At 36.8% G+C, this 23,027-nt stretch overlaps 1 protein-coding gene and 1 long non-coding RNA gene across 2 annotated transcripts in view; one reads left to right on the top strand and one right to left on the bottom strand.

Moving 5' to 3' along the window:
* Positions 1-6,899: 6,899 nt before the first annotated feature.
* LOC106950071 (uncharacterized) lies at positions 6,900-13,358 on the bottom strand. Its single transcript, XR_001425522.1, has 3 exons — positions 13,113-13,358; positions 7,297-7,370; positions 6,900-7,130 (listed from the first exon to the last, which is right to left on the bottom strand). It is a non-coding gene; the product is annotated as an uncharacterized LOC106950071 (long non-coding RNA).
* A 4,115-nt stretch (positions 13,359-17,473) lies between these two features.
* Positions 17,474-23,027, top strand: part of b3gat2 (beta-1,3-glucuronyltransferase 2 (glucuronosyltransferase S)) — a 25,837-nt gene continuing 20,283 nt past the window's right edge. The window contains exon 1 of the mRNA XM_015036485.1: positions 17,474-18,515. Coding sequence (XP_014891971.1) covers positions 17,982-18,515 — 534 coding nt within the window. The 5' untranslated portion in view covers positions 17,474-17,981. The remainder of the gene's footprint in view (positions 18,516-23,027) is intronic.

The raw sequence follows: 23,027 nt of genomic DNA, 5'->3' as shown, positions 1-23,027 counted from the left end.
TATATATATATATATATATATATATATATATATATATATATACATATATATATATACATATATATATATATATATATATATGGAAAAAACAGAGTCAAAGCACTGAGATTCATTGAAAACCTCCTGGTTATTCCACCAAATATTGCTTTCTGAACTCTTCCTGAGTTAAAACAATATTAATGTTGTTTCTAAATGACCATGAACTTGTTTGCTTTACATTATTTGAGATATGAAAGCACACTTTTGTTATATTGACCATTTCTCATTTGCTGCTAATAAATACAAAATTTTAGCTTGGAATTTCAGAGACATGTTGTCAAACATAAACATATAAAGAGTAAAATCAGAGGAATTGGTCATTTTAAGTGGTCTCTTAATTTTTTCCAGAGCTGTACATACATTTATCTCAAATAAGTCTTATCCCTCCCGCGGTCTTAAGAGACGGGGTCATTCAGACCCGGTGGGATTGCACTGACCTTGTGTGTGCCTTCACAAGTTTTTTATTATTTTTTTTTATGTGTATTTGGTTTTGGAAACTGACGGTCTGACGGGACAATGCCACAGCTTTCCCATTGTCCGACTGCGACATTTGCCACGATCCTCCTGCAGGAGAGTTCAAAGAAAATTTACTCCGTACTTCAACACTTTGAAATTATGCCTCTGTCTCTTTAAGAAAGTCATCACTACATCGCTCCTCTATTAGCGCTTTAAGAGTGCTTATACCAGTGTTGCACTAAGAAGAAGCTTGTATGATGAGTTCTTTGATAAATGACACCCAGAGTCTATATCCATGTGACTTTCATGGCCACAATGATAAGAAGTGAATTTGGACGGATACTGGTACTTAAAGTCGTAAAGATAACTTTAAGTGTTCCATATCAAACAAGTAAAGTTACACTACATTCAAGGCAGACTTTATTTAAAGGGGCAGTATAATGTAAAATAGATTTTTTTGAGCTTTACATCATGTTATAGTGTTTTTCCCTAATCAAAAACGTATCTGGAGTGTTTTCTTAATTCCTTTATGCATATTTGAGAAATCCTTTAATCTCCATGGCAACCATTCAGCTGTGCAAAACGCCTGGGTGGACCTAGCTCCGCCTTCGAGACACAGCTCCTCCTTCTCAGATATGCAGCTTCCAAGCTTTCAAGCTTCTGCCTGACAGAGCAGCCCTGTGACTCCTCCACTCAGCTCCTTCAGACTAGCTAGCAGCAATTAGCAAACACCTGGTGGAGCTGCGCATCTGTTGAGTTCATTATACGAGCTACTTTTCAGGGCAGAGCTGGTAAAAATGTTAAAAGGAGTTAGAGGCCCACTTTCAATGTGTTAAATTACAAAGTAAAATTTATTTTAAACCATATTTGATGTATAGTGTTTTTGTAGCAACTGAATTTAACATAGTTACTTGATTGTGCTATATGATGTCATTATGTGCCTGGAAAACACATAGTAGTACCTCTTTAATATGTAAGGTTCTGTTAAAAGGTTATAAATGGTTAATATTTTGCCTGCGGTCATGTGAAAATTCAAATCAGTGATCTTTGGAGGCTGAAGCTAAAAACTAAAAGGGGTCAAATTAAAAATTGGTAATTTTAATTAATGGTAAATCTGAAAAATGTCATTGTTAGTTGAAAATGATATTTTAGTGTTGCAATACCTTTCTGTCAGATGCTTTGACCAGAAACACGTAACATGTTTCCTTCCCAGTCGATGTTTCATAGAGAAGGTCAATGGTGTTGCGTCAACTTCTTCGTTAATTTCTCATTTAAATAACAATGGGACTTTATTGTATATAACTAAACATCTAATCTTTAAACTAACACTAAGTTGTAAGAATTTCTCATGAAACTCTTGAGAAAAAGCTGGACAGTTTTACTGAAGATAGTGAGATTGGTTGCGTTCTCCAACGATTCTTTAGTAGAAATCTGACATCCTATCAAAGGCAAGTTTGATACAGAGCAGACTTTTTTGAATCAACCTTGAAAAGTACACCAGAGCTCAGCCTAGCAAACATTTTTTCTGTAGTTTAGCCAACCTGGAGGCTGGAACGAGGCCTCACCTGTAGGGTTGGACTGTGGCGTTTGGCAGACTCAGCCTCTGACATTGACGTGACTTTGACCATAAGGTCTGTCTGGCCTCCCTGCTGCGCTTTCGGACGCTGCTGTGATGAGAGAAACTAAGTGGTTCCCTGACGTCACAGTAAAAACTTAGCTTGTGTTAAGAAGAAAAAGAAGAGTCAGAGAATTGTGGGAAACCAAGTGAAACTGGGGAATGAGAGTAGAGACTTGAAGGACCCTAGAGTATCATCAGAGTGGTTTCTGTTGTGTGAGCAAATACAGGAACTAGAGATTCAGGAGTTTTTCTTTTGCGACACAACAGGAAATTTCATCTGACGACAATAAAACATGAAGCAGTTTAATAAAGAACTGTCACTCTTAATGAGATAATTCACATTTATCTGGTTTTCTCAATAAAAACATACATCAAGTCAGTGTCATTTCAATAACCTGCAGCACTGCAGAAGTTTTGCGGCTTTAAATGAGCCATAAATTATAGGTCTGATGTTGTCAAATATGAGATATTTGACGTTGAAATTTTATCGTTTGTCAGTTTATGTTCTTGTCACTGTTAAAATAATGTAATGTGTTGTTAAATAAAGAACATAACAAAATTAAATTAAACCTACTTAATTAATTTGTGTGGAACCTGTCGACAAACTTGAATTTAGTTAACATAATAAGAAAAAAAAGAGTTATATTAAAAAAACATATCGGTTGATGGAAAGCAAATTTTAGTTGTTAAAGTAACATAATTTGTTTTTGTTTAGTGAACAAATGAAATATAAGTCCACTGGAAGAGTGTTTGCTTTGTCAGACTAACACAAAAAAGTTAAGTTAGTTCAACTAACTTCTATTTTGTCATTCTGGAGTGATTTGAATTAGTTGGGTTAATTAATTAATTTTATCTTAGTTAAGCATAAAGTTAAGTCAGATTACTATATCTGTTTTGCTTTCACTTAGCATAATTCAATTATGTGGAACCTGTTGACATAAAAAAAAATATGTTAAGTCAATGATTCATTTTTTGAGTGTACAGTAATTTAATGTATGTATTAACCCTTTCATGCATAGTGGTCATTACAGTGGACAGCTTTCTAAAATTCCTGTGGATTTTTATGTTATAAATGCACACAGACCACTGAAATGGACATTAGTGCATCATAAAATGACAAGACTACTTATATTTTAGCACAGCAAACAATTAGGCAAGAAAGTAAACACATTCAGAAATTACATAAAATAGATACTTAATTCTAAGGATTTATGGATCAGAAGATTATTAAAATAATCCAGTCTTATCGCACAAAGACGACGTCAAATTGGAAAAAGGTTTTCCAATTAGCTATTAATATTATCTCTTTAACAAACACTTTCTGTCCGTTTGCTTTTCTGAACCGAATGCAAACCCTCAGCATCTCCATCTCAGACTCTTAGGCCACAGTTTGCATTTTAAACGTTACATTTAATCTGAGAATAACTAAAAGACTGAATATGTTTTCAATGAGAAGAACAAGAACATTCGTTGTCATTTTCTCCTAAGAAGCTAATTTCATCATGGAACAAGAAGACTCTTCAACTTTAAATCAAATAAATACAATTTGGTCACGGCTGATTATTACAACAACAGAAATTGTTTTGAAATAGATAAAACGGTTCAGTTTTTAGTTTTTTATTAATTTACTACGTATGAACTTATTCTCTATTGTTTTTATATATTTCCTATCTTTGTGTTTGTGTCACTTTGCTGCCTTTGCGTAGAAATTTCCCCTTTATTGGGGCAAATAAAGGATATTTCTGTTCTGTTGTTTTTATGTTGCACTTACCCCGTTCACCACAAGAGGGCACTGTTCCCATATGCTACTGTCAGCCACATTGCGTTCATCCTCTTATTGTAAGGTTTTTGCGGGATTAAATTCACCGCACAGTGCAGCCAAAAAGTAGTAGCAGTTAAAAATAAAGCAACATTCATGTTTACATAACACCAATTCTGAAGACTGTTTAATAAAAATAAAATAAAATAAAAAGCAGACAGATAGTTTATATCTTACTGAGTTTTTTAAATTCTCAATCTGGTCAGTGACCTTCGTCCAGGAAGGAAATTTACGCAGAAGCAGCAGTCCAGGGGTACAAAACAACATTTCAGAACAGTCACTGCAGCAATTTATTTCCACTGAAGGTTTATGATAAATTTCTTGGACATCCTAATAACAAAAACAGATTTGAAGTAAAACATTTCTGGAATGTGTTTTGCTGCATTATTCTAGAGCTAGTTGGTTTTATCTTTAGTAACTTCACTGCAGTGGATAAACACGGAGTGTTTCAAGGGGTTGCCTGCTTGGCTCTGTGTGTGTGCATGTGTGTGCGTGTGCATGTGTGTGTGTGCGTGGGTTTGAAAAGCTCTTATACTGCTGCAGCTGAGCTGGCAGTAATAAAGCAACTTAGAACATAATTACCTGGCACAGTATCTGGTGAGAGAAGCAAAAAAAGAGCTTTCCTGAACCTCAAAGGTCACAAATCACAACTTAGCCTTTTCCCATCATGCTTCTTTCCTTTTAAGTTTTGATGAGGTTGAAATATTTGACAAGGCCGTTGTTTCCCTTTAATCATTTCCTTTTTCTTTGCATAATGAAATGCTTTCTTTGGTGTTTATTATTCCAGGTTGAGTCTAAAGAATCAAGAAATCTCACTTTAAATATCCCAATATTTTGTTAGTTATTTTATGTCTGGCTGAGAATATAACAACATTTATCATGTTGTATTTTACTTTATTTACATACCGGCCATGTGGATTTCAGATACAGTGTTCACACCGCAAAGACACAAAATATTACCAAGTATTTCTTTTTCTAATTTCTAGTGCAAATATATTATTAAACTAACAAGTAACTTTTCAGGACTTTTACTTTTACACTAGCAAGTTACTTCACTTACAACTAATACTTTTTCATCAATATTAAGGAATTATTAACGTAAAACAAGCTCTGATATCTTGCTGAAAATGTACTTGTACATTAGTTTTCCTCTTATTCGAAGTGTGCTAAGATATTTACAGCAGAAACTAGACCAAAAAGACTTGGTAATATTTTGTGTGTTTGCAGGGCATAGAAGAACTTGAATGGTGTTTGCAGCCAGCAACACTAAAAACTGTAAAAATGGTAAACTGTAGACTCTCATAAAGCTTCATAAATCAACCTCCTCCTGGGGGAGGAAAGCAGCTCCTTTTGAAAACAAACCAGAGCAACTCTACTTAATCTTTTAATTAACATCTGTGAGTTTACACCAACTCCTGTGAAAAATATTTTTGTTTCTCTTCATCCAGCAAAGATCACGCTACCCATCAGTTGTTGCATAAATGCACTTAGTTATCAGGTACGGCATGTCAAACTGCATGTTCTACTGTAATTAAAAAACATGTAGAGAAAATAAGCTATTATATTTTTTTGCAATTGTAGCACTTGTAAAATCTGAGACCAGCAGCAGAAATGATAAACTAGCATCATTTAATTAAACTATTAACATACCTTACAACGAGGACATTTATTGGATATTTTTAATTTGCAAATTTCTTTTGAAAAAGTTTCATTATTTTACAGATGCAGCAGATCCAGAAAGTGTCGCCTCATTCTAGCTTCAAATTATTGCCCTGACGGCTCTTGGGCTCCCTCTGCTGGCCAAGAGGTTCAAAGTAAGACTCTGCAAAAAGACAAAAGTATTTCTGTCTACTGTAGTTTCTAGAGCAAATATCTTTGTACACTTGAATTAAGACAAAACTAGCTTACAAATAACTTTTCAGCAACATATAGGAGCTTGATTTAAGTCAGTAGTTCCTTAATTACTGGCAGATTATTTCACTTACAAGAGGAAAATGTTTTATCATTAGTTAAAGTGAAACTAGTACTTTCTTTTTAAAAAATACTAAGGAATTATTTACTTAAAACAAGCCCTTACATCTTCCTGGAAAGTTACTTCAAAGTTAATTTTGTATTATTTCAAGTGTACAAAAAATATAAACCAAAAATACTTGGCAAGATTTTCAGCATAGTTTTCTGGCTCTGCTTATCTTGGTTTCTAGTAATTGGGTGAATACACCCGAGACATCCATCCATCCATCCATCGATTTTCTGAACACCCTTGTCCCTCAGTGGGGTCGGGAGGGGTGCTGGTGCCTATCTCCAGCTAACGTTCCGGGCGAGAGGCAGGGTACATCCTGGACAGGTCGCCAGTCTGTCGCAGACACCTGAGACAATAAACAATAAATCACTTAATCACATAATAAATTACAAGAAACTCGATAATTTTCATTTGCTTCATTCATCATTTCTCTGTTTTCTCTTTTGACCAAAAGTGATCTTCAGTCTGGTTCTTTGGTCTCGAGTGTCCCTTTTCTTGAGATGATTTTCTTTACAGAGACTTTACAGTTAATTTTATTTGTCGTTTCTGTTGTTTTCTTTATTTATTTTGGATATTTCAAATGTCCTCCGGTTCCAGTGTTTAATTGTTCATCAGAATTTAAAGTTTATTGATCACTGAAGATATTTTCTTGCATTATCATATTACTTGAAAATGCTCTCAAGATAATATTATCATTTATCACAATAAGTTCTAGGACAATTTATCGTCCAGAAAAATGTGTTATCAGGCCTGTGGGTGAACAATCCCTGAATGTTCTCCAACAGCTGCTTCTCTAAGGTCACTGCTGTTGCCTTTCCGTCCTGGCGTTGTGCTAACACACATGCTTCATGTTTCTATAGAGATGGCCAAAGTCATCAACTGTATGACTCACAGTCATTTAGCTCATTTAAAAATTTGTGTTTGAAACCAAAACACATATTGACATTTTGTGAAGCCAGAGCAGGCTGGACGCACCCCGCCGCTGTGTTTCCGAAGGGTTTGTTTATTATGCTAATGGCGCTTCATGTTGTCAGCAGTTCAAGGTTAGTTAAGCTGCAGTTTGTTTGGCTGCTGGGCGCTCAAGAAGCTCTCCTGTCCTGGCACAGTTACAGACATCAATGTCACTGCAGAGGCTGCGCGATGTGGAGTATGTGCGTCCAGGCCGAGTGTTGGGTTTTCTGCAAAGATAAAGTCAGGCTGAGAGCCAACAGATATCATGCCATACCTTTACATGCACACATATTCCCACTTTGGGGGACCTGGCAGACCCAGTATCCATGTCCCCACAGCTGCTCCTAGATTAAAATCACCCAACTGCTCTGTGTGTGTGTGTGTTTTTCACACCTCTGAACCGTATTGCCTCCATAACTTCTTTTTTTTCCAGTTAAATAAATCAGCTTAGGTTGCGTCAGCTCTCCCTGAAAGAGAGCAAATAAACAAGATTAATATCAAAGGAAGGAGGAAGGGGAATGAGATGGAACGCAGAGGGGGAGAAGATGAGCCTAAAAATCAACAAAAGGAAAAAGAAGATAAAACGCAGAGAGAGATGGGTAAACAGCAGACAGCCAAAAATATCTTTATAGTTTTATCTAGTCCAGTCAGAAGAAAAAGAAGGGAAACTTTTTAGGAATGTTTGGAGTAAATGTAGATTTTACCCCTTACTGTTTGCTTGTCCTTTCCTTTCTTTAATAAAGGTATAATCTACATAAATTTAACAACAAATGCTGATTTAAGCTGTATTTTCCAGTTGTAAATTGAGTTTTCATGACAGAATGACACTAAAAATATCAGTGATATTGTTTCATATCTATTTTTTGTCATTAAGTTGGAAATCATGTTCTATTTTCCATACATTTCAACATGCCACAAAAAGCAACATATCCATGTTGTTTTCTGCTAAAGAACAGAAAAGAAAAACTAGGAACAGAAATAAAATGCAGGGTTTCCCCCCAGTGTATTATAAGCCTGGCGGGCCACCAGGCTTTCCTTGTGCCCCCACCAGGCTTAGCATTGCTTATTTATTTAAGTCTTTTTAATAACACATAATTCAATTCAATAACACATAATTATCAAGTGGTATTTTGAAATTTCCTGTCGTCTTTAAACATTTTTTAACTAAAAAAAACAACGGGCTCATGGTTATTTCATCAAATATTGATTTCTGAACTCTTCTTGAGTTAAAACATTAGTATTGTTGTTTCTAAAAGAATACAAACTTGTTTTATTTGCATTATCTTGTTCGTTATTTTGACCATTTCTCATTTTCTGCACATAAATACTACATTTTTGCTAGGAATTTCACAGACATGTCAGTAGTTCATAGAATAAAAGAACAATGTTTTCATTTCAGGTTAGAGGTGTTTGTTAAATGCAATGCTGTAGATCAAACTATATTCATGTGTTAGTCCAGTGTTTCCCAACCCTGGTCCTCAAGGCACACTGCCCTGCATGTTTTAGGTATTTCCTTTCAGTCCAGCTGATTTCAATCGATGACTGATTAACAGGCATTTGCTGAACTGCAATCAGCTGAATCAGGCACATTAAAGCAGGGGAACCTCTAAACCATGTAGGACAGTGTGCCTTGAGGACCAGGGTTGGGAAACACTGTCCTAGTCAAAGTCTTGCTCTTAATCTATGGTAGAGACCTACCCCAAAAACGCAAAAGGAGACATTTCGTATTATTTCACTCTAAAAACCATGCATCATGTTCCTTCTACTTCACAAATAAATTACCCTGAAGCTTGCCGACATGTGGAGAGGTTTAAATGTTACGGATAAAAGCCTCCTCAGATCCCGTCCTGCCTGGACTCCAGACATAGGAACAGCTCATCTGCATCCCAGCAAAATGCACAAGTCCCACCAGAGGGGGGACCTATAATTAGTTTGCTTTCTGTGTCCTCGTTTTGACACACCAGACTCCAGTGGAGCAAATCAAAGTGTTGAAATGAAAGTGGAACAAAGTGATGAAGCACCAAGATGTCTCCTCAGAGTCCGACAGACACACTGTAAAACATCTGAGCCACATTTAGTTGCATCTATCTTCTACTCTTTAAGTCAAATTAATGTAGCGAGTTTTAGATCTTGAAACAAAATGTGTGAGTTTGTGAAAAATAAACTTACAGCAGTTTTAATAGCAAATTGTGAAATATTTGACTAAAATAGCAGCATTAATTTAAAACTCACAGTTCAAGATTAATTAACCTAAAAAAAACATTTTAGACTATTTTTTTCTTATTAAATCAATTTCTGATTTTAAAACCCAAACAATTTTTTGTTGACTTGAATTGCATTTTCAAGTTAAACCAACTTCAAATGTTTTGCAGTGCATGAAAATCTGCCAAATTATTCAGCAGTCCAAACTTCTCACCAGGATTATGTTGAAAGCTCTGAATTTGCTGTGAATTTGTTGTCTTCTTGCAAGTTACAAAAACTATTTTGCTGTCATTACTTTATTTATTTAGCACTTCTTATTTGGGTTTCACTTTTTCCAAACTGCATTTGTAAAATAATCGTTAAAATACGCCATGAAACATATTAAACATCCATAATCTGATGTAAAACAGGAGCAACACATTCTGACAAGAAGGAGTGGTACAGTTTGAACGTAATTTGGTCCCTAATCTTCGATTTGTGAAGGTTTTTGTTTACGTTATGTCAGATAAATTGCAGTCAGTTATGAGCTAAAGGGAGTTTATACAGATGGAAATATTGAGCTGGCTGTTGGAGGGCTGTTTAACTGGTTTTACTTTTAATTTTTACCGAGTTTCCTTTTAACATGATGAGTTTAATCACAAAACCATCAACAGCTGTACTTTTGTGCTTACATGAGTTGAACTGAATTAAATTGCAGATTCTGAGGAAGCAGAAAAGAAAGCAAACAAGAACTCCCAGCTGCCTTCTTCAAAAGCCAATTTCTCCAGAGCCGACTTTCTGCTGGCTATGGGTCTGAAACAATCTCACGCTTTGAGTGTCCTTCTGTGGATGACTGGGCTTTGTCGAAAAGCTTGAAAATTGAAAGAAAAAAAAATATTAAAAGACTTGCGTATCAAGCAATCCAAAGAGACTGAGCTCCTCTATTAAAATGTGAGAGCAGGAATGAAAATGAACTCATACATGGAGAATAATTACTTTATTCTATGCAAATTCTGTATGTTTGCTAAGCTGGGGGAGAATTAAGCAGTTTGTATTTTTTATGGAAATGTTATTTCAGTAGAAAAAAAAATCAAAAACCATTAGAAACTGCTTTGTATGTAAATGAGTTAAAAAACATCCCTTTCCCCATAATTATGCAGATGAGACAGCGCTAAGTTACAATGTCACCATTTAAGCACCGAGTGATTCGCCAAAACTTTCTTCTACTGAATAGAAACAAAACTAAAGTTACTATTAGATACAAACAATTTAAAATTAACGAACAGCTTCAGCTATTACAGTAAGAAACTAGAGATCAGCAGTGAAATCTGAGTGTAGAGATGGACTCAGACCTGAACCTTCAGAGACACAAAGACGATTACAAAGTCAGTCTTTTATCACCTGCAGAACATTACAAGGATTAAAGGACAAATGTCGCCGCAAGATCAAGGGAAACTCATACAATGCAACAGCGTCTTTACAGATCTGTCTAAATCAATCATCCAGCTGCAGCTGATCCAGAACGCTGCTGCTGGTGTTCTGACTAAAACCAGGAAGATGGAGCACATCACCCAGTTTGAAAGTCCTTACATCGGCTCCCTGTAGCTCAGAGAATAGACTTTAAAATACTGCTGTTAGTTTATAAATCACTCAACGGTCTGCTCTGCATCCCCAGAACCAAACATGGAGAAGCAGAATTCAGCTTCTATGCACCAAAAATCTGCAAAAATGAGTTCCTTTAAATCAAGAATAAAAACTAACATGTTTAGAGTTTCCTTCAATTAATAACAACTAGAATAATTTATTTTTGGTCGGTATTCTAACTTTACTTTCTTTCGTTATGCTACAGTAATTTACCATGAGTGGTTTTAGTCTTTGCTGGTTGGCTGGTCACTCCCAGAAAACTTAACTAACCCTAAAAACAACATGTTTCCCAGGTGTTGTTTTATATTTATATTCTTAAATTTCTTTAAGAGCCACATTGTGTTTCTTCCAGAGATCTTTTAAGGTCTTTCTTGATTTTGCGATATAAATCTGTGAGGAGCAAATTCTTTTTCATATCAATGTATTCAAACCATCTGTGACCAAACATTTTTTATAGAAACGTTCCAGTTGTATAAATTTCTGAGCAGCAGTTTGACAAAAACACTCAAAATGAATCGGTTTAAAATGTCACGGCAGATGAGCTGTGAGTGCTGCATTGTGAACGCTGTTGCTGTGAAATCCTTTTCTGCTCTCCGTTCCTGGAATTGGCAGAAAGTCCTAGTCTTCTTATTACTTTTCCACTCTAATCTAATACAATTTGAAAACTTCAGCACTCTGCCATTCAGCTCTTCCTGCAAAGTAGTAAAAAAAAAAATCTGAATTTGTACATTTTGGTTCTGTTATATAACAGATACAACACAGGGTCTGTACTTTTTGCAACGCCTCATTAAATACGAAGACTTTAAATGTCAGGATGTTTGTGTGATTGACATCCAAATGTCAAAAGCATTTCTTTGTCGGCATTATGAGCCATAAATTCAGTCAAATGCATTCTGAGGAAGATCCATCACTAAGATCCGTATTTAAAAGAATGTCAGGAGTCAGAGGACTGATCAGTCTAACATCTAACAGTATTAAACTCTTGACTTTCTTGAAAGCTGATGCCATCAAATGTCAAGCGTCGCCTCTGGACTGCAGCTCATTCCTTCTCAGAGTGGATCGTAACTCGGCAGCCTGCAGGAGCTGGACTGAATCTTATTTCTATGCTAATGGTGTTGACAAATGTGTTGTGATGGCGTTGCCATTTCTGAGTGGATCTGAATAGCGCCTCTGAATTGAATTGTGCTGTGAATTATCATATAATTGCATTTTCGGCTGTGATTTATGTGCGTGGGGAAGCCGGTGTGCACCAGTTTGTCGGTCGTGGCATTTCTGAAGCTGCTCCGACTTGGAGGTCTGCGGGATGATTCTCAGCTGCTAACATCCATCTTTACCAATCCCCCTCTGCTCCACTTCCTCCTCATGCACCCTTCTTTTTCATTCATTTGTTCTTACTGCCGTGGTTGCTTTCATTCAGTCATTCCCTGTGTTTTACTCTCTCAGTTCTCCTGCTGGCTGTGCTTTCACTTCCTCCTTTGTTGTTTCCATCTTCAATCATCCGTCTCAGCAGTGTTTGAAGGAGGGCAGCGGTGAGGATGGTACGGCGCATCTGCATCCTTCGGGGCATTGTGAACATATTATTCTTTCAGTCTCAGTTATTCTCTCTTTGCTCTGACACATTCTGCTCCAGTCTGATCTGCGTTGAGCTTAACAGGAGCTAGTCCAGTTATTAGCAAAAGCGCACCTAGATACTTTTTAATATTGCTGAAAAGACCTTTTCTTTCTGTAATTCAATTTAAAAATGACAGTTTCACTACACACTAAGGTTATTATCGTTAACTAAAGTTAATGAAATAATGAAAACTGAAATTGAGAAAACATTTTTTTGTAAGCAGAAATAAATAAAAACGGTTATTATGAGAACAAACTATAACAAACTGGAACGATTGACCCTTTGCAACTACTCACTTAATCATAAGAGGCGCCATGACACAGATAGGAGGTGAGGGACAGTAGCATTGAACAGAGCAACTGAAAATGTTTTCCAAAGTTGTTTTTTCCAGTTCATTCATGGCCTCTACTTGTTCCAGTCGAGCTAATTTGTCAGTGAATTTAACACACCTGATTGGAGCTCATAGACGGCGGTATTCACAAAAGTTGGATAGCTAGCTTAAAAACCCACCCAAATTACCGACTTTGACTGAATTCACACCACATTATTTATATCACTGTCATAAGCAGCGTTCCCCCCTTACGCCGAGCCTTAAAAACGCACAAAACACGAAATGATAACCAGCTTCTTTTTTAAAAAAATACATGCTAGGCTACATGACGGCGCAGCACTGTCTCCATGGTTACCAACGGTTAGATTCACCTTCTCCATAATGCGATATTTGGTATCTATAATCATACTTACTTGTAAAGTATATGAACAATAGTCTTACCTTGTAAAGAGTGTTCGCTGGAAATCCACGCCTCCGGCTTATGCTAATCTGTAAAATGGTTGTTCAACAATAATTGAATACATTTTGATCTTCAATTGTTGTGTTCTGTATTTTCTGTGTAGTTATTTTTTTAGGTTTTCTGTGTTTAGCCCTGTCCCTGTCCTGTCTTACCTGTTGATTGCTTCCCAGGTGTGTCTCATTCCCTGATTACCCTCCCTGCGTATTTAAGTCAACCTGTTGTCTTTGTCTCTTGTCGGGTCCTTGTCTAAAGTCAGTCTTGTATACATAAGCACAATACTTTTACTGTTTTGAATTCTGCACCTAAAAATTAACCAAAGTATTAAAAAAAATAAAGCTACTGCTTTTACTAATAAAAACAAACAAAGACTAAACAATACTTAACTAATAATAACTGATAGAAACTAGCAAACACACTAATTAAAACTAGCAAACTAAATAAAACAGAACTATAATGAAAATCCCCAAAACTATAATTACCCTGCTACACACAGTGTGACATATTTTAAGCATTTATTTCTGATCATTTAGATTTTTATAAATGCATCTAAAAATTTACCCTGCTGAGAAAACGTGCTTTACAGTGCATGCATACAGTGAATTTGGTTGGGGTTCCTTTTGCATGAATTGCTGCATCAACGCAGCATGACGCTGATTTCTGGTGCAGAAATGCAAAGTGAAAAGAAACCACTCAGAAATACATGAATGTTCTTAAAAGCTTTGCACTTTAGACTTTTCTGATTCTTTAAAACAAAAAAATTATAATTTTTCTTCCACTGTGCAATTATGTGGTCAGGAATAATGATGGAAGTAAATCTGAACCAGGGAGTCATTTTTCATTCAGCTTTGGTGGAGGTCATGCAGTCTCAGAGTGAATTTACCTGCTGCTCTTCATTAGCTCAGGTCTAATTTCACACTTTAATGTCTGACCACTGAACCTTAATGATGCCTCCAGAGCACAGAGATATTAGCATAAAATAATTCCCCTATATGTCAGTTTTAATAGTCAGAATGCAAAAATATGTGCAAAGCTTCAAGGTTTGTTGAAATATTAATGCTGAAATGAAGTTTTTCAGCTTAAATCTGCACAGTTATAAGATGTTTTGTGTTATTATTATTCACTGCTGCTTTATTAAGACGTTTGTCTATTTTTAAACATATAATTTCGTAACGAAGCTCATTTGACAGTCAAGATTACTAATTGCCTCTGCATGGAACTGCGTTGCTAACATAAACAAGGTGACTGTGGAGACAGTTTGACATCTGACTGACAAGAAAAACAGCGCGACAGGAGGCACAGATGGAAAAAGATTTCCACAAAACTTGATGCTGGAGACAGAAGATCAGCATGATTAGTACAACTTCTAATACCTTCAAATAGTGCAGCTATAGTCACAACTTTTCCTGTTTTTCACATTTCTAAGAAAAGTTTGAAGGGTTACAAAGGTTTTGATTAACTTCTGGAGCAAATCCTGACTCATTGTAAGTCATTCTGATATACTGATTAAAGGTCTCTTCCATTTGAAAACAAACTCAAGATACCCAGAGGAGTCGAGATTTGTAGATTTTTCAAGTCAAGAGTCAAAATGTTTAATTTCCAGACTTTATCAGAGTGATTTATTACACTGGAAGATCCTCAGCTCATTATCAAAATGTTCCTGGATTGTTGTAAGACGCTTCTCTTTATTCATCACTTAGTTCATGAACAGAAATGCTAGAAGAAAAATCACAACCTTAGAATAAACAGGGGTTCTGCACACGGTTTGCATCAGGATGTTTTGCTGTTTTATGGTTCCCTCAGCATTTCTTGCTATAATGGCCACTTCAAAACATTGATTTTGTTCTTCGTAAAGGTGCAGCATTAGGTTAAATCAACTTTCTGAGCTTTACGTCATGCTTTAATGTTATTCACCCATCAAAAACATACCTGGAGCATTACTTTGATTCTTTCAAACACTTATTATTGGAGATACACATATTGGACATAAACGAGGGCTGTGCAAGTAAATCAGATCACTGATCAATATCTGGTTTCAGCTATACAAATAATCACAATAATCAATACAAAAGTTAAAGCTGCAAAGTTTGAAAATTTTATTTGTTTTTCTTCCAAAACTTGATGCCACTATTTATTAGTTCGTAGAGTAAGATAATAATCACGACCTGATTAAAGACACTAGAAAACCTGTCAATATTACGATAATGTCGCAAAAACACAATTTTATTATTATGATGTTTTTCATTAAATAAGAAATGCAATTGAAATCAAATGCGAAAAAAGTTTTTCGAAATACGTAAATCAATTTCAAAATGGTTTTAGAAAATCTTTTTATCAGAAAACAAGTTTGTTTGTTTTTTAAATGGCATGTTTCCATTAGGAAAATGTATTTTCAAAATGTCAAATTACACAACTACATGGTCAATGGAAATGCAGCTAATTTTCAATTTTTCTGTTCAATCTTTAAGGCGATCAATCATATCCATTCAAAGTGCTGTCCCTCTTCATTGCTGGCTGCTGATTCAATTTCAGTCAAAATGATCCTCATTTGAACCAACATCTCACCTGATCCATCTTCTTAATCCCCAAATTGTCGCGTGTGAACAGATGGAAGAACGTGCAATCAAGTTTGATAAAGCATGACAATGTAATATTGGACTGGAGCCCATTAAGCCCCCTGCTATCGTCACGCCAGCCTACTAAAAGTGATTTATCACTGAATAAGCCCATTATTTGGTTTTCACCCAAATCACCGAGCATGAGATTGATTATTCTTCCAAAAGTTATTTTGCTTGAGGGCAATGTAAAACCCTATAAGTGTCATTAAGCCAAACATATTGCAAAATGTTGTTTTTAGCTGCTGGCCTCTTCTAAAAACCCACTTTGCACTGGAAAAAAGAAAATCCCTGCCTGCTATCTGGTCCTCCCAATCAATGGTGCTTTCATGCTGTGGAATTATGAGCTTGTTTTCCTGCAATTAGTTTGGTGTGAACCAACTCTATTAGCGTAGCTCAGTGATTTCTTCTCGCTTTTTCTCCCAACAGATCCCTTGATCCGTGTTGTGTGCATAATTACCCATCAATGATTAGCTTCTCGCCTGAAGTGCAGAACACCGTTAAGAGAGAAAGCGCCGCAACTTCATCTGTGTCAAACACCCAGAAAATGGATCTCTAACTCGCTTCTCATCACAGGTTTAAGATTAACCTGTGTAAATGTAAAAATTGTGAATCTTTTCCCAAACAACACCCTTAATTATTTATTTTAATTTGCGGGAACAAAGTTCAAGTTAGTGCTACGATTACAGACAGGTTTTTACTTTTATGACGTGAGTCAATGACACAAGGCAAGCGGCTATCAGCCATACATCTGTTTGGTTGTAACCTTTGTTTAACCAGGTTTGTCTCATTGAGATTAAAAGTCTCTTTTTAAAGAGAAGCCTGGCCAAGAACAGCTCACCAAAAATTAGAAATAAGGGTCCACCGATTTTTCTGCCAGCTGATTTCCTTAATTTTAGGAGATCAATGAAGCCGATCTTACCTACCTTAACAAAGGTGTAAAAATCACCCTCTGTCCTCCTCTGCTCTCCTGTGAGAGCAGTTTGTCTGACAGACCAGCCCACCAGGTCATGTCTGCACGTTTGCAATTAACAATAGTAACTCCACTGCTGCCAACTCAACCACTTTTTTGCTATATTTAGCGATATTTCAGAAAAAAAAAAATGCTTTAAATTTAAATTTTACTTAAAGTACAGAACAAAAACTGCTTTTACCATGATAATGAAGTGATTTACTTCCACATACAGTAGTTTGACAGGGTGCAGTGGAGGACGGTTGTTTACAGCACAGGCGATTTTCGGTAAGCTTCATAGTGTCAAACTGGTACATTACATACATCAGCGGCAAATATTAGCAATTAGGTAAAGCTTAAAACCTCAGCGTCGTCTTAAGCGGCTGGGGGTCTGGACCCTCTGTACAAAGCAAAGAGTGGTACAATGCACACAAAAAATGTAAAGATAAAAGTAAATACGATGAAAACTCATCACAAAGGAATGATGGCAAGACTCAGATGGCAATACAGAAATTAACTGAATATGACAACAAAGAACGACAAATAAAGAAAAACACCAAACCAAAACATTCTAAAAAATCATGCAACAGATTTATGAAAGAAATAAAATATGACCTTTAGAGTCCTTTGGATTTATTTATAACACGCAGGTATCATATTCCTGTGTTTTTGTTTAATAATTCATCCCTGACAAGTGCCGCCTGAGCAACACAAGCTCCTCTCTCTATCAGCTGCGTGAACTCTCAGTGGACACTGAAGCTCTCTCTCTCCTCCTCTTCCTCCTTCTCCTCCTCCCTCGCCTGCTTCCCTCCAGTATCCCGGCTCCCTCTCCTCTCCTCTGCACCTGCTCCTCCCCTCCTGCCTCGCTTATTATCCTCTGACTCGGATCTGCGCTCTATCCTCGCCAAGTGATGCTCCTCGGTGGCGCTTCATCGATGCACGGAGCTCCGCCGCGGTCTGGTTTCTTCCGCGGGGAAACGTGCACTGAGAGGCGGCCGAACATGGGAATTTGATGGGGGGGTTTCTGAGGGAGTGAGCTGGAGGAGGGAAGGACGACGAGGAGGCGCAGAGGTCCCATCAGAGAGCGGTGAAGGACTTGGAGCAAGAGGGGGAGGAGGAGGAAGGACTCCGGGGAAGCGGGACGCAGAGGATGGCTTACAAGCTTTACATAGTTTGATCCGGATTTCGGAGGAAAAGAATTGATTTATTTTTTATCTTGGAGTTTCTGGATCCTTTCTGTTTGTGATGGAGTGATACAAAGAGCGCGCTGTAAGTTCAGATCCGCCATGAAATCAGTGTTTTTCAGTCGCTTCTTCATCCTCTTGCCCTGGGTCCTTATTGTCATCATAATGATCGACATCGACAGTAAAAGGGCGATCCGGGCTCCGGCGGCTGGGCGGACCGGCAGGGCGCAGCGGAACCCCCGGGGCGGCTCACCGGGAGCCGGCGGCGCCCAGAACCAGTCATCGCTGCCCATCATCTACGCCATCACCCCGACGTACAGCCGCCCGGTGCAGAAAGCCGAGCTGACCCGGCTGGCCCACGTCTTCCGCCAGGTGCCCCGAATCCACTGGATCGTCGTGGAGGACTCGACCTCCCGCACCGACCTGGTGACGCGCTTCCTGGCCCGGAGCGGCGTGCCGTACACGCACCTGCACGTGTTCACTCCCCGCAGGTTCAAGCGCGCCGGGATGCCACGCGCCACCGAGCAGAGGAACGCGGCTCTCGCGTGGCTCCGGCAGCACCGCGGCAAGCGCGACTCCGGCGTGGTTTTCTTCGCGGATGACGACAACACGTACAGCCTGGAGCTGTTCGAGGAGGTAACCTCTCACCTGTTCATCAGCTCATCTTCAGCATCCGTCACCAGAGAGGGGCTACTTTGATTTTAAAGATTCAAAAGTTAACTTATATCTGCTTAAAAAATAATAAAACCCCACCAAAGTGGTGTTTTTCACTTTTTTAAATCAAGCTAAACTTATAACATCTGAATTTTTCTTATAAGAAAATATAAATTATTTCTAACTCATGTGAAAAATAATCAACTTAAATATATATTTAAGTAGGATATATTTCTCTTAAATACATTTCGAATATGTTACCAATTGGATGTACTTTTTAATATATTCGAAATTTAAATACATTTTTAAAAACAATTTTGGTGCATTTAATTTAAAGATCTATTTTTCTAAAATATACTTTACATTTAATATGTTTTAAATATATTACTGAAACTTCAGATATTCCTTTTTAAAATAAATTTTGCATGTAGGTTAAAAATGAATATTTTAAATGCTTATACATTGCAAAACTACTTTTCAGAAGGTAGTTGAGGTGTGAAGGTGTTAATTTGGAAGACTGTTGACTTAATAGTTGTCCAGAAGACAGTTATTGAAGAAGGGACGTTATTTCCATACATGTTTATGGAAAGTTGAGTGGAAGGAAAAAGTATGATGGAAAATGTGCAGGTGCAAAGAAGAAAATGGACTGGTTGGACTGTTGCCTGGTAGTCCAATGTGCTAGTTTGTAAAAATAAAGGTGAATTTTGCTTTTATTTTTAACATCAAGGTCCAAAAAACTGAACAGAAGTGGAAAAACACAGAATTAAAGTTCCTGAAGTTTCCATTTTGTGAAGATGTCATTTCGTAGTGTTGATCTACTGTTACGCTATCAACGTATATGAGGATTTATTTTCCAGCAAATAACAAAACGTTAATTTTACTGTTCTTAATTTAGCAGCAAATCCAAGCAGTTTTTTTAAAAATGGAAAATGACACAGCATGAGACGAGAATTCATGAGATGAAGGAAGATATTCAAGTAACCTGAGTTTTCTTTAATATCTTAGCAGAACCAAGTCAGCTGCATTGATGCACAGTTACTCTGAGCGAAAATGCAATTAATTTCACACTTTTTTAAGTCATATTCAACCTGTTTTAATCTATACAGAGGCTGCAAAGTGAAGCTGTCAGATAAAAATGAATGCCGAGTAAAAATGTAGAAATTTTAGAGCTGCTGGGTTTTCCCCCTGTGATCCTGATGGATTTTCACAGGAAGACCACAGAAACGTTTCACCGCCCTGTAAAGCGGCGCCTCTTAATAATGTAGTATGTTCAAAGTGAGAAAAGGTAAATGCATCAGAAGTTACTGCAGAACCACAGGAAATGCTCGTCTATGTGTTGTTTTCTACAACCTGCCGGCCAATCACAAGCAGATATTGTGTATGCATCAAATGTAAAATTTATTTGGGTTTTAGTCAAATTTGATTATTATTAATAACAGACATTGAGGCTTACCTTCGATTTTCAATTTAAACATTTCAGATTAAAAATTTTGATATTTTTCAACAATTTTTATTATATAGTACAAAACACTAATTGTGTTATTTTACTTTATTTATTCTAGATTTTTATCTTGCCTGCAGTAGTAGCAATGACACTAAACTCAGTCTAAGTTTCTTAAGTTTATTATCTTCCTTAAATTATGAAGAAACAAACTGGTTTCCAGTTTAATAGTGGTTATTTGTATCTATTTCACCACTTTTTGGCATCCAGATCAACTTATTTTGGTTCTATTTCAAAATCTGAACATTTTAGACTTCTAAGCTCGATTTTTCAAATTGAAGTATGTGAACTTTTTTGTTTCTAAAAACCAAACAGGAGTTTTTTGTCTGTATTTGCTAACCCAGTCTCAGTCTGTCAGTCACTTAAAAATCAAAACAATCAATGACATGGAATTGATTTAAAAGTTAATTTGTGATGTTGGAAATCAAAGTTAAAGGATTCAATCTAAAATCTTTTCAATTTTTATTTAGTTTCCTAATTGCTGAAATTGTATGTTTTGATTCTACCAGCTGACCAACAGTGTGCAGCAGCATGTGGGGGAAGGGCATGCTCCATACAGACTTGGAAAAACTTTCAATTTAGTCTAATTTAAAGGACGGTTCACCACTGGATGACATAAAAATTGAGCTGTTTTGAAATTGCAACTTTTTAAAAATTTTGTTTAGCTTGATATCAGTAACCTCCCTCTGCATAATTAATGATAACTGGATATTAAACCCTAAAAAACATCTTTACAAACTGTAAAGACTGACCAGCTGCAGGCTGCATGAAACAGCATGATGCATCAGTATTGATCCTGCATATTGGCAAACAACACCATGTAATCAACTCTTCATCCGAGACGGTGTTCATGCGTCGCATGTTTATGCGTCTGAAACGTTTTCACAGGCAAAGCTCCTTCCTTGTAGGTGATGATGTGGGGTCATAAAGCTGCAGCAGATGCAACAAAACAATCTTCAGGCTCTCTTGGTTGTATAATCTGGAAGAATGGGGTTGATTGCTGATTGCTCCTCTCTCTGATTGCTGCCTTTCAGCGAAAGCTGCCTCTGAACGTGGAACAACTTTCATCATCCTCATCTACAGTCACAGAGATTTCTTTTCTTTCTTTTTTTTTTTTTTTAGTTAAATAGGCTTTTAAAGTTAATTTGCTACATGAGCTGCTCTTTTTATTCCTTTCCATTGCCTGATGCAGAGGAGAAAAAGCAAAGATGCACTCACATAAAGTTGATTTGATTATCTGTTCCCTGAGTTGAGGATGTATAAATCATAAAAATATAAAAGCTCTGTAAATCCTAAAGGATCCTTCTTTTTTTTCAATTGCAGTTCTCAATACTTTCAACAATGAATAAACCTCTTACAGTATAGTAACCCTTTGTTCACATTGTGATTAGCTATAATTAAGCTAATACAACAGATGCTTCTATCATTTCTACCAATTTGTTTCAAACCACGGATTTTTCTGTGGAAATTACTTGAGGAAAACTTGGATATTTAAACTTTTTTTTCATCTATTTGAACAAAAATGCAGCATGGGAAGCTTAAATACTTAGCCGCAATGCGGTCAATCCAGCAGCTGCATTTAGTTTTCTTACTGCTGATTAGCTGAACCTTCAAAAGATAAGGAAAACTGTAGCTGTTAGCTTCTGCAGTAGTGACAGCATTAAATAATATGCATTTTAATGCATATTATGGTATATTTTGTTTAATTCTTTAGTAATCAATACATTTGCTGGTGCTGAGGCTACCACTATAATTGTTCCAAAATATTATATTGATTCTTTGGTAGTAATTATCCTATATTTTACAATAAATATGAATAAATCTTTAGGTAAACCAGTTTATATTGTGTTTCATGCCTGACATACACATTATTAGGAGTGTGATTCTCAAGAATTAAACAGGATTATGCTAACTGAACATGTGGCGAAGGAAACATCACTTCCACCAGTGATCAGGGGGGATAAACATGGATTAATTCAATCATATTACAGGGGACTTTAAACCCAGTTTATATCCAGAGATTTACAATATGATCCAGGCAAATAACCCAGTCATATAGTCGGATTTAAATAACAATGCTAACATTGTGTGTCCCCATTTTATTTAAAGACCTTTCCAGTAACCTCATATCAAGACAAACGCTGTTATCAGAACTTATAAATATGTATTGCTCATATTTATAAACTCTCTTTTGTTGAGTTACAAAGAAAAAAATGCTAGAAAACTGGGGTAGTGTTGTGATTACTGTCTATGGAGCCCTTGCATGTTATTGTTTACATCCGGAAATTTCGCATAATGCTGGAGGGCAAAAAGACGATTCTTTTAAATGCCATCCTCTGCTGTACTGCTATTATTAATTTAGTGTAGAGCACCACAGCAAAACGAAAAATGAGGCAGAAAAATAGGTAAAGAACAACTCAAAACCACATTTTTTCTCGATCTCTGTGTCGGCTACGCTACGCAGACTCGTTGCCATAGCAACTGACAACAACCCCATTATATGTTTCAGGATTCAACACCAAAAAATACTCAAACATTTCCCACACAAAATACAGAACATTCACTCTGTTAGTTTTATGATTTTAGGCTTCATGTTTATTTTGTGATTATTAGTAAGTGATCGCTGTGGTAGATTAGCTAGCGCTGCTATTAGCTAATCTACCACCGCCGTGTTAGATTAGCTCCTACTGCTATTAGCTAATCTACCACCGCCGTGTTAGATTAGCTCCTACTGCTATTAGCTAATCTACCACCGCCGTGTTAGATTAGCTCCTACTGCTATTAGCTAATCTACCACCGCCATGTTAGATTAGCTAATTTAAACACCTGCTATACTGATGATCTGTCAAAGTTGGTGCTTTAAATTGCCTCTTTTTTTTTAACAAATCTTGTAACTCAATCAAAACCGGAATTCCACATCACATCTATATGTTAAGGTCAGGGGTCCCCAAACTTTTTCCTGCGAGGGCCAAATAGCTGTTCCTTTCTGTGGT

This window comes from Poecilia latipinna, unplaced genomic scaffold (assembly GCF_001443285.1).
Source record: "Poecilia latipinna isolate Pla-1442-1.1 unplaced genomic scaffold, P_latipinna-1.0 Scaffold23, whole genome shotgun sequence".
In the NCBI taxonomy this organism is placed as follows: Eukaryota; Metazoa; Chordata; class Actinopteri; order Cyprinodontiformes; family Poeciliidae; genus Poecilia; species Poecilia latipinna.
Note: the sequence above shows the minus strand (reverse complement) of the source record. Positions and strands in the feature narration are given on the sequence as shown.